We start from the raw sequence: 13,167 nt of genomic DNA, 5'->3' as shown, positions 1-13,167 counted from the left end.
GGACAAAATAACTGTTTACTCCTCTATGCGGAGTTCTTACTCAAAGGTCTTGGGTAAGCTTACTCTATAGTAGCAAGAGTGGACAATGACTTACGTCACTTACGAGTAACAAGAGTGGTAATAAGGGCGATAAAATCAGAATAGTAGTAAGGTAGTAGCAACTATGGATAATTCTGGCAACAATATGATAACCTTTTAATAAAGATTATAAAATAGTCATGACAATAAACTGATAATTGAGTAATAATACTAATAATAATAATAATAATAATAATAATAATAATAATTGTAATAAATTAGCAGTTACAAAGTCTTAGTGAAATTATAAATAATAATATCAATAGGATAACTGTTTAATAGTTGAATAATAATAATGACAATTGAAAATTGGTAACTCCAATGGTAAAGATTATAAGGCCGTAATGGTAATAAGATAACAGTTGAATAGCGATAATAATAATAATAATAATAGCGAAGTTGGCAATTGTGAGAGCTCAATAAAATTGTAACTAGTAATGACGAGATAAATTGATTGGTGGTTGGATAATAATAAAGCTAGTCGCAACAAAATTAGCCCATACAGCACAGAAAGATTGCAGCAACATTGTGGCAACATTTCAACGCAAGATTGCATAAACGTTGTGAAATGTTGCTGCAAGGTTGCTGCAAGATTGCAGCAATGGTAAAATGTCCGCTTTTAGAAATATTGTTACGTAATATTGTAGCAATATTGCAGTAAAATATGTATGCAATATTATTCAGAAAAAGATTATTCAAAATAATTCATCTGATTTTAAATAACTATTTTGAATTTAACAAATACAGAGTGATTAGTGAAACTTCAACCAAAAGATAAACTTTGCAAGTTTTGTCTTTTATCTTATATATCCCTACAGTATGAAATATTGCTGCAACGTTGCAGAAATATTGCAATAGTGCATAATATAACCAATATTGCAGAAATATTGTAGCAATATTACAAATATAATATTCCCTAGTAAATGTTGCACAATATTGCAGCAATATTACAAATGTAATATTTCTTAGCAGATGTTGTGCAATATTGTAGCAATATTACAAATGTAATATTTCCTAACAGATATTGCACAATATTGTGGCAATATTATATTGCAACCGTGCAAAATTTATTTCCGTATAATCCGTATTTCTTAATCTAGAACTAACAATAAGTAATATTTTACATAGTTTTAAAGGACAAATAAAAAAATAGAGCAGGATATTTTTATTTTAAATTTTTATGTAAGATTAGAGCTAAAAGATACATAGATGTGCAACAAATTCTGTAATCACGACAGCGTTGCGTCCCATACCCAGATAGCACCAGATATCGTACGAATATTATACTCTCATACGTAATGTACTGTGATCGTACCGAATATACGTAAAACATTCATATAACGTCTCAGTAGAATGTCATTTTAATATATCCTCAAGATAAACTTAGAATATAGCGACTGAACTTCGCAACTCCTACTGAATATACTGAGATTATATCTAATATACTCAAAACGTCCGTAAAATATCCTATGATATATCTCATGTATATCTATCACATATTTCCAAAATATCCGCGTAATATCAAAAGTGAATCATGTCAACGCTATCTATGATCTGTAACGTTACGCATTTTCGTCTGCCGTGTGATGCAGACACGTGGTGAAGTGTAGGGTGTGAATGTGCAAACACGAACTCACGGACAACGTGGTTTTCTCAGGAATTACGCCCAGATAACTCTGGTATGCACATAAGATATAATATAGTAACGTAAACTATAATAATATATATATATATATATATATATATATATATATATATATATACATATATTATTTAGGTTATAACCTACAATTATCTGAGCATAATTTCCCAAAGCACCCCAGCGTATTCAACAGATATTACGCTTCATTTCTCGCGATAGCTTCCTGATGTGCGAAATGATTAATTCCTCTTCTTATTTCTTCTTGCTAATTCTGTATGTTTAATTCCTTGTTCCTTATTCCTCTCATTATGCATGAGCCCATATAATGTGAACATACTGTAGACATATTGTGAATATACTGAAGATATACTTTAGACATACGTATAACATTCTTAAGATATATTCGGTATATTCTCATAAACTGCCAGCGAAATTCTATGGGATAAGGCAACGCGGACATAGTACGTTATGAGTATATACTCGCCATATCACAGACGTATCTCTAATATTATACGAATATTGCAATATACTTTCGCAATATCCTATTATCGTTCTCATAATCTACATGTGCTGTCTGGGATACTAGATTGAGTGAAGCAAGTCCAGAAGATGTTCATTCTGACTTATACATATATATAATACATTAATTAAACATGTGCCCAGCAAGCAAAATGCTAGCAGCTTGCCGGCAATATGCCAGCAAACTCGAGCATGATATCGCAGCAGATTTCAATCTGCTGCTTCCTCATTAAGCTTAGTTTCTAACAGCATAGATTATCAACAGAAAATATTGATAGAAATACAGCAAAAATCGAATATCATCTGCTACCATAACATGACAGCAAATTCATAGTAAATATCGAACACAATCTGACAAATTAAACTCTAAACGCAGAAAGACAGCAAAAACGAAGCATGAAATGCTATCACGCTGCGACACCAGAAACGCGGCGAAGATACAGTACGATGTGTCACATGAAGTACTGACAGCAAAAAATGCAGCAGAAATCGAGCAGAGCCTGCCGTCATGACATGCCGGCGAAAACGCAGCAGATATAGAACGTGATCTGCTTTATCGGTTGTGACGGCAAAAACATAGCAGAAATCGAGCACCAAGCTGTCGTCACAAGTAATCGGAAAAATATAGCAAAAATTTAACACGATATGACGTATTATTAATAATTTTTAATTAGTAAAATAAATAATTAATGTATGCAATGTACATGTGTTTATTATATTATTATTACATTTAATTTACATTATATAATTTTATAAATTTGATGATATCTAATTTACATATACATTACGAATTATATATTTTATGATTTTATGATACTTAAATTTAAATGTGGCGTTTTCGACTGACTGCAGAGAGTTAATTAAACCCAGATATCACATGCAAGAACCGTCCAATTTGAACTTTTTTTATATAAAGGTGGAAATCTTTGAGAAGACTTCTGGGAGGATCAGGTCCGGGAAGTGTGGGATTCGACGGGAGACACGTCGGGCGATCAACCTTACTACCGCCCACTCACTAAAATCATCTATTATAGAGGATTCATGGCTCCTGCACACAGGACGCGGCAAAGCGGCATCGCGGTGGCCAATCACCGTCTTGCTTTTTTATTAAATACATATATGTATTATCAGAAAAGCAAGACGGTGATTGGCCACCCGCGATGCCGCTTTGCCGCGTCCTGTGTGCAGAAGTCATCACACATCTGATGTAGCAAACTCGCGTTCTATACCTGCCGCGTTTTCGCCGTCATGTCATGACGGCAGGCTCTGCTCGATTTCTGCTGCATTTTTGCTGTCAGTATTTCATGTGATACATCGTGCTGTATTTTCGCCAAGTTTCTGGTATTGCAGCGTGATAGCAAATATGTCAAATTTCTAGCTACATTTTATTAATTTAATGTGACATCATGACATATCTGTTTTTTTATTTAATTTTTAGTGATATATTGTGTCAACACACAATGTCTGATTTTTGTTTTGTTAATGTCTTTAAATTTTGTTGTACTTTTGCTGCATTTTTGAGGGCACATTGTGACGCAAAGTCTACTCGATTTTTGTCGTGTTTCTGTTAATGTTAGTTGAAACGGCAAACTGTAATTGCTTGCTGTCCAACTTTTGCCAGCATAATATGTGTCAAATTTTTCAGTTTGTGCTCTCGGCAGGTTTGGCTATCTGGGTGTGAACCATACATGCATGTGTAATTCTAGCGTATAAATTGATCAGGATGGCATTTTCTGGACTTGCTTCATTTAATGCTTACTTAAATCTAGAATGGAACGATATTCGATATCCGTTGATGTATGTTAATTTAATTAATTACTTTTTAATTAATAATTTTTTAAATTATTGTGCCGTAACGGTATGACAATAAATTCATTTTCCGTTTTTCGTATAAGACACATCTTACATATTATTTGATTAATTTAACCACCTGCAACATTTCCTTCATATTGCGCATTAACGTTTCAGAAATATTACAGCAATCTTACAAGAAATATTGCAGCAATATTGCTGAAATATTACAGAAATCTTACGGGGAATATTGCAGAAATATTGCAGACATATTGCACAATATTGTTTTGGGGCGGACATAGGAATATTGCTGCAATATTGCAGTAATATTTTCTGCAATATTCCAATCTTGCAAAATAATATTTCTGCAACGTTGCCGCAATATTTCATGCTGTAGGGGTAAGTACATTATAAGATGAGAGACAAAACTTACAAAATTTATCTTTAGTTGACGTAATTACTCTGTTGTTAAATTCAAAATATAGTTATTTAAAACCGAATGAATTAATCGGATGATTGTTTAGTTAATGTCACTATAATCACTCTGTATTTGTTAAATTAAAAAATACAGTTATTTAAAATAATTTGAATAACCTTGTACTCTATTATACACAAATCTACATAATAAGTTTTACACACAAATTAAAACTACTCCAGAATGCATGTATCTCTATATATGAAAAAGTTTTAAATAATATAGAACATCACTTTTACATTATTTTTGAAAAGTTACTGTAATATATTAAGTTATTCAAACGGTATTGAATATTATTTGTATCTATTTCACTATTTAAATAAATTTTAAAATGTTTCTGCAGTCATTGCTGAAGTAATATTGTAAAAATAATTTCTTTGCAATATCTCGGAAATATTACATCGCAATATGCAATGTTGCAACGTTGCAGCAATGTTGCTGCAAGCTGTTGGGCTGTTTGAAGCAGGTACAGAGTTTAGTAAGATCGTACACATAAATAATGACAAATTTTTAATAATGTATTGAATAGTTGAATAATATCATAATAATAGTTGTTGAAAAGTTGATAACTTAAATAATAAGGATTGTAAATCAATAATAATAATAAGATGATAATTAAATAATAATGATGATCGCGACGAAATTAGCGACTACAAGAGTTCCGTAAAATCATAAATAATAGTGGCAGTAAAATAGCTAGTTGGTAGTCGAACAATAATGGTTGTAACTAAAAGTCGACAACTATAGTAATAAAGATTATAAATCAACAATAGTTATAAGATAATAATCAAATAGCAATAATAATAATAATAATAACTGAAAGTTGGTATCTTCAATAATGATAATTCAGTAATAATAATGTAAAACAATAATAATAATAATATTGCAATTAAATAGTAATGATAATACTTGTAACAGAACTAGCCATAATAATGTCAATAAGATAACTGTTTGATAATATAATAATAATAATGGTAACCGCAAGTTAGTATCTATAATAATAAAATTGTAAATCTATAATAATAATAAGATAATAATTGAACAGCAGTAATGATAATAGTAACGAAGTTAGCAATTGCAAGAACTTAGAGAAATAGTAAATAGTGATGATGACAAGAGAGTTCATTAGAAAAAGGAAACAATAATAGTAATAACCCCAGCAAACACCAAATATAAATGCAATATAACGTGAGAGTAACATGTAATATAACAGACGTTACACTCTATTTATATTATAGTTACGAAACTTTACTACATATATGTGATGTAACAAAGTTATGAAGCTATAATATTACTTCGTTATTGTATGTTACAATAACCGGACAGTGATGTAACCACAATGTTGCGTGGTTACACAACAATTGTTTTCACTTATGTTATATAAATATTATAAAATTTGAATCTTGTGAGACTCTAACCTCAATCGCACAACGTACATCTCGTGCATTAGGCGCGCTTTCCCCTAGTGGATGCTATAATGACGAAAGAGAGATGTTGTTTTCTTGCAACTTGACTTTAATCAGGTAATCCTTTATGTTTTTTAAGTCAACATTTATTAAAGATTATATAAAAAGGTGTAGAAAATGTTGCTGCATTTAATTAACATATATTAATTTTCTTATATATAACATACATCATAGATAACTTATTATAATCTTTCCTACATGTTTTGTAGGTTATGTTTAGTCAGCAACAACAATATACCCCAGCAACACAAAGTTACATGTACGTGCTTGTTAGTTGTAATTTCCCACTCAACAATGTAATTGCAATATAACACGTGTGTTATATTACAATTACATTGTTGAGTGGGAATTACAACTAACAGGTACGTTACATGTAACTTGGTGTTTGGTGGGTAGATTTATAAGTTATAACCGCCTTTATATATTTTTTATTTTTAATATTACATGTTAATTCGATGCAACATGTATTGGAATTGACGGTACATTGATAATTATACAATTTAGATCCATCATACAATTTCGATAAAATTGTATACGCTGCTTATTCGATGCATTTTTGCACAAAATGAACAAAAAAGTATGGCAGATAAAAGTTCTACTCTATCTTGCGAAGCAATAATTTATCGTTAAAGTTAAAACTAACAGATATGTATATTATCAAATCTATTATTGACAAAATATATAGCGATATGTTTCTTGTTTTGATCTGCACAACTACATATTTTTATATTTAAATAATGTATTTCTTAAGTAAATTTAAAGATAATTTATTATTCGGGCTGCTAGTTTTACATACATTTCTGCAAAAGTCACATAGCATATGTGTAAATCATACAATATATAAAGGCAGTTATAAACTTATAAATATAATTTATAAAGACGTATCATATTAAAACTAATTTTATATTACAGGATTCTGCCAATTATTCTTACATCATTCGGACAACTGTTCTTCTTAAAATTTAAAAGAACGCAAAGAATAACTGAAGTTTATAAAAGTTGAAGAAATTTTCACAAGGATTAGAACAGGTAAGAATAAATTATAGCCATTATATGTTTTTAGAATAAAACCCAGCAAATTAGAGATAGGAATAATCAAATGTTCCTTCTCAAGTTCCACTTTTGTGCACATTTCCAGAATAATCATACGCACATTCACTGGTCATTCTTAAATTATTCTATAAATAAAAATATCTTATTTTGTCTTTCGTCTCATATATGCCTATTTTGTAGTCTTTCGTCTTATATATGCCTCAATTTACAAACAATTAAGTTAGAGAATCAAAAATATAAATAAAAATTCTGAATGTGATCATTGTGAATGTATGAAAAGAATTGTATTAATTAGAATAAATTATTTTGGGAACAACAGAGTATTTAAATACTTACTTTTTAGTTTTTAATGTAATTAAGAGCTTTATCAGTATAATTCTGAGGCGTATATCTGGCTGACACAAAATGCATAACAGTTACTAAATGACTAAGACCTACAGATAATATTTGACATTCATAAACATATTTCCTATATTACAGCCTGCGACCACATCATCGGCAGGTTAGTTGAGTGACATTAGTCTGTATACTTTGTTGTAATTGTTTCAGATCAGATTTCGCTTTTTATTTATTTCAGTAATCTAAAAAAGATGGTTGTACGATACCTTTAAGAGTCACATAGTTGCAATACAATATTAAAATAAAATTATAACATTTGTCATTATTCTCTTACCTAGCCTGCCATAAGATAATGACATACTTGAAAAACTAGGAGGTACACCTTTGGATAATCCTTTTGATATGAATTGCTCTGCCAATTCTTTATATAATGGTTCGCTAAGCTTAAACAGAGACAAACTTCGGTGAATTTTTTATCAATAGCATACACCAGCTTACAAGAAAGAGAATTTTGGTGTAACAGCCAACAATTTTTAATAATGTATTAATAAAATTTCTTACTGCTTCTCTTTAAAATTTGAATAATAAATATGATAATAATGATAATCTCATCAAATTGCTTGTTCTTTATTAAATCTTTTGCGAAGGTTTTCTCGAAACAAGTTAGATTGTAATATAGATATTTTCTCACACAAAAAAATAAACTGTTCACTTCATCCTATAACTTTTTTGGTAAAATTATGTTATTTGATACCTTCAAAGTCCACATATTCTGTTCGGCACACTGTAAATTCCAAGCTGTGAGGTTAATCTCTCTTTTATATCTTTCTTTCCTTACTCGTCTATTCTTTCTTCTACTTTACGCTCAAATAAAGTGTTTCTTCCTTTCTTGCTTTTAATATAACTAAAAATAAAACATAACACAAAGTATTAATCTTATCTCAGAATACTTACTCCATACAAAAAAATAAAAATTTTGTGAGACTTATCTGATTATACAACCCATTGTGTTAGACTAAACTTCAAATTAAGCACAGTCGTATTTTCCTTCACGATGTAAAATATGCAAATTATGCATAAAACTAAAAACTGACTCGCTGCTAACCTCGCGCACGTCATCATGTTGCGGCGTTGCGTCGGTTGCGCGTGCACCAGCGTACAAAATAGCGAGATGCGTACATGCGCATGACGGTTTATTCGTACCAATCCTCGAATATTCTAAATACGTATTTAATGTTCTATATATGAATTAGTGTATTGGTGAGCGTTATATAATATTATTTATTATTTTCTTTTTACAGAAAACTGAACTCAAATGGAAGCGCTTGCACTCATGTCACTATCATGTCCTGACAATTTCGGATTTTATAAAACTATAGGAGACGTGATTGACGACGTTGAGATTGTGATTGACAGCTGGAGCAAAGCTATAATTTAGTTCAACATTACGTGAAGTTTATTTAATGTTTTTCTCTTATTTTCCCTCGTTTTTTATGTTTTTAAAAATGATTTTTAAATATATTTACTAATAATCATAAAGTATAATATTGTAAACGACCGGTTTAGGCGTGACCCGCGAGATATTCAAACTGAAGGAAAATTGTCCAGGAGGAGATACCAGGCTAATAATCACTCTTGCTGCAGGCTAGAAACTGCTTTTTATTTGCAGGCTAGCTTTACACACGTCTCGTTCGTAGGAGTGATACTACTCGCCTTGCCTTTTTCGACAAGACAGGGCCTCGCGTCGCAGGGCCTAGTTAAAAACTAGCGACGCCTCGTTCGCATAGCGTCGATCAAAACACTACGACACGTGGCGCTGTTAGTGAAGCAGAGTAGTCGCCAAGCGCTGTAACATTATAGGCGCGATGTTTGAACACTACAAATTTTCTTACAGTTCGGCCATCCTGCGAGTTCATTCGACCCGAATGAATAATAAAATACAAAACAACTAAGCATGGATAGCTATGATTATCGTAAAATATAAAATTAATACGAGCACTACCTAACTTAAGAGGAAATAAGATACATAATGGACACAAAGTAATGCTCTTAATATCTAAAAAGTAACACTAATCGTAGACTAGAGCTTATTTAATAACGGGTTTTATCCATGGTTTAAGCCTATCGGGCGACAAAATAGAATCATATGGCTTTTGAGTGATGTTAAAACCGGGAATGTCGGTGATTACATATCTATTTTTATTTAATACTTTAGACACTAAGTATGGACCTTTGTATTTGGCCTGAAACTTTTTAGAACCGGGAGCAATTGAATTTCGTATTAATACATAGTCTCCCTCTTTATATTGCGACGGAGTTGAATGACGTTTATCGTAATAGATCTTATTATAGCTTTTGATTTTGTCGCTAATCTGAGGCTGCGGTCCGAAACACGCCTACAGCGCTATTAGCGCGCTCACGATTGGTCCGATTCACGCTTGCAGTGTTTTCATCATGAGCATAATGACGTTATCAATACGTGACGTTTCAGTGCTCATGGTGACCCTGGATGGAAGATGGGTCACTGTGAGCGTCTCGTAGCCGCATGACGTCAGAATGCGCGAAAAAGTGAGGATTTAAAAAAGGACATAGCAATTAAAAGTAAAAAACTGCATTATAATGTCGAATAAATTGATATCTGTTCCTGTCTTCGTGGAAGATGCAAATGAGACATTAATACTGAAAATTTCGCCACAAGATGCAGAGAGAGTGAATACAGGTAAGAAGAAATAATGTCTGTGTAATGATGAGGTTAGAATTTATTGTATACTTTTTTATAATAAACTATTTGTTATTATACTAGAGAAGTATATAAGAAAAATATAAAATAATTATAGTAATTTTATAATTATTTCTAGATATAAATTATATGACAAGCCTCGTTAATGAAATATATAAAAAGAGAAGTAAAAAATTAAATAGTCAATTGAATGTACAAACTTCGACAAATAATGATATAAATACTTCAATTCAACAGTCTTCATGCAATGATAAATCTTATACTTCATCTCCAGAACAAGATTCTGATGAAGATGATCTTAAAGATGTAGGTGAGTTTCAAGGAAATATAACAAGCAATGCTTTCTAGCACACCGTAATAAAGTGATTATTTTATCTTTGTTGTTTGCCGTATGTAAAAAAAAATAAAATGATTTATTGTGTTACGTGGGCTGTGTTTCAAAATTGCTGTCAGTACTAAAAATCTATAATGTACGTAACGGAAACTATAGATTTTCAGTACTGACAGCAATTTGGAAACAGCCACAGTGTCGTTGCTGAAAAGCACCTAAGTTTTTTAGTTAGATTTTTATTATTTATAATTAAAAATTTTTATTCCTCCTGAAAACCTAATAATTACAGTGAATGAAAAGTCATTGTTTATATGGCCATCTAAATGTATATACTTGTTGCTTGAAAAATATGAAGAAAGAAAAGAAGAATTTACAGGAGGTATGAAACGTCACAATAAAATTTGGGAAGCTATTGCTCATGAAATAAAAAAAATAAATATTGAATATACTGTGAGTGGATCACAATGTCAATCAAAATTTAATAGTTTAAAGAAAACATACAAAAAAATATTGGACTATAATTCAGTGTCAGGGAATGACAGAAAAACGTGGCCATATTTTGAAGTAAGTGCATAATATTATTTTTACAATTTTTAATTATGTTTGAAGATCCACAAAATATTTTTTGTCATTATTTTTTTTCAGAGAATGCATGAAATTTTTGGAAAAACAGGATGGGCAACTCCTAAAGCTATGGCTTCAGAAGCTGGACCATGTGATGAACAGGCGAGTGTATCTGATTCTTCTGCGAATGATGATAATAAAAGAAAACCCAAAGGAAAATTGAGACTGTTTTACATGACTTTATGTCAGAGATAAAAAAGGAAAAAATACAGAAAGAGAAAAAGAGAGAAGCTAAAGAAAGATGGTTTCAAGAACTGAAGGAACAACGAGAAAGACAACACCAGGAAAAAATAACACTGATGCAAAAGTTATTAGAAAGCATTAACAAGAAGTAATTTAATTATTCTTGTAATATTCTAAATTCTTAGTTTTTACTTCTGCAACGATTTTAAAAAATCTTATTCTCTATTATATTCTTTTCTATTTACTTTTTTTAATTACATTTATTTTTAATTGTATTGCTTATTATAGAATTAATTTTTTGTTTATTTCCATTAGGAAAGTTTAGTTTAATCCATTAGAAAAGCAGATACTGCTGTTGAAAGACTGGTTAATATTACTTAAAATATTACTTTTACAGTTAAATAATATTATTTTGTTTTATTTTAGTTAAAAACATTATTTTTTGTTTTATTTTAAGTTGATTAAATTTTGATATTGTAAAGGTACGCAAAAAAAAGGTATTTGTTATTTACACATATTAAATAAAAATTTAATATATATTTGTATTATCTATAGTACAAACATAGTTTAAATTTGTTATACAAATATAGATATATTGCAGATAATTTATATTATTTATACAATACAATTACCAAACTATGAAATCTTAATAAATAAATATCACTTGTAACAAAGTGTTTAATTATTTTTACTTTAACCTTATTGCTAAAAAGGGATATATTCTTAAATTAAAACGTCACAAAATTAATTTACAAAATTTATTTAGCTTAAAAATATAAAAAAGGTAAATGTACATACATATATAGATAGATATAGAATAGTTATATAGCACCATTATCCTTATAATTAAATTATTCATAATTGCTTGTCGTTTAACATTACCATCCTCTGTTCCTACCGGGTATTAGTGTTCCACGGTGTCTGTTTTGTTCATGTGTTTCATTGAAATCTATTAAATCGCCTTTCAAGATACAAATATTGTGTAATACACAAGTAGCTATTAAGTATTCTGGAATTTTTTCCAAAGTGACCATAGGTAGACAATCCAAAATGCTTCTCCATCGTCCTTTCCATAACCCAAAGGCTCTCTCAATTGCAATTCTCGCAGAGGATAAACAAAAATTAAAATTTTTCTGTCTATTCGTCAAATGGCCATTATCTTTAAAAGGTACCATTTACATGGATGATGAATGCCATATGCAGAATCTCCAACAAGATGAGAATTATAAGGAAAATAGATCTCTGGATCTTGAACATACTGACTGACAGGAGAAAGTCGAAAAACACGTGCATCATGCACTGATCCAACATTTCCAGCAAAGACACTCGTAAAAAGCAAGTTTTGAGTACAAACTGCCTAAGAAAAAATTAAACACAAAATAAGCATAACAAGGAAACAAAAACAGTGTCTAATATTTTTTAGACATATTTGATATTCTTACTTGCACATGGATTGAATGGTATCCTTTACGATTCACATATGATTGTTTATCCTGTTGTGGAGCTCTTATTTTAATGTGAGTTCCATCAATGGCTCCTAAAACATTAGGAAATGCACTGGCTTTTTCAAATTCTATCATTACTTTAGCTGCTCTCTCATCCACAGGCCACTTAATAAATCGAGGAGCTAGAGTGTGCAAAGCATAAGCAACTCTTCTCATTGTACGAATTGCTGTAGCTTTTCCCAAGTTAAATTTTGTACACACAGATCTGCAAGTCAGACTTAATGTAATTCCTGTTACAATTTAAGACAATTTTTTCTTCACTTTCTTGAAAAAGTCCCATAATATTCCTTGCATAAAATGTCTTATTCAACATAGTGGTTGTTTTTCACACGAGATTTTATTATAAATTCTGCTTTGCAGAAATCTCGGATTGGATCGTGGTCAATACTTTTCAGTGCGATATTGAGAATAGAATCAGTAA

General features: G+C 30.6%; 1 protein-coding gene, 1 long non-coding RNA gene and 1 pseudogene across 4 annotated transcripts; 2 read left to right on the top strand and 1 right to left on the bottom strand.

Annotated features, from left to right (window-relative positions):
* Positions 1 to 5,862: 5,862 nt before the first annotated feature.
* Positions 5,863 to 8,757, top strand: LOC118648690. Of its 3 annotated transcripts, XR_004965400.1 has the most exons (4): positions 5,863 to 6,028; positions 6,884 to 7,000; positions 7,505 to 7,526; positions 8,665 to 8,757. It is a non-coding gene; the product is annotated as an uncharacterized LOC118648690 (long non-coding RNA). The 3 variants fall into 3 exon arrangements; XR_004965401.1 differs by lacking the exon at positions 7,505 to 7,526; XR_004965399.1 differs by lacking the exon at positions 5,863 to 6,028 and having other exon boundaries at positions 6,633 to 7,000.
* A 1,064-nt stretch (positions 8,758 to 9,821) lies between these two features.
* On the top strand, positions 9,822 to 11,438 carry LOC118648689 (annotated as a pseudogene).
* A 947-nt stretch (positions 11,439 to 12,385) lies between these two features.
* On the bottom strand, positions 12,386 to 12,989 carry LOC118648684 (putative nuclease HARBI1). The gene is made up of 2 exons (XM_036295064.1): positions 12,684 to 12,989; positions 12,386 to 12,598 (listed from the first exon to the last, which is right to left on the bottom strand). The coding sequence occupies exons 1-2, from the start codon at positions 12,900 to 12,902 to the stop codon at positions 12,386 to 12,388; spliced, it is 432 nt and encodes a 143-aa protein (XP_036150957.1). The 5' UTR covers positions 12,903 to 12,989.
* Positions 12,990 to 13,167: the final 178 nt, after the last annotated feature.

This window comes from Monomorium pharaonis, unplaced genomic scaffold, assembly GCF_013373865.1.
Source record: "Monomorium pharaonis isolate MP-MQ-018 unplaced genomic scaffold, ASM1337386v2 scaffold_597, whole genome shotgun sequence".
Taxonomy (NCBI): Eukaryota; Metazoa; Arthropoda; class Insecta; order Hymenoptera; family Formicidae; genus Monomorium; species Monomorium pharaonis.
The sequence above is the reverse complement of the archived record's forward strand: the minus strand, read 5'-3'. Positions and strand labels throughout refer to the sequence as shown.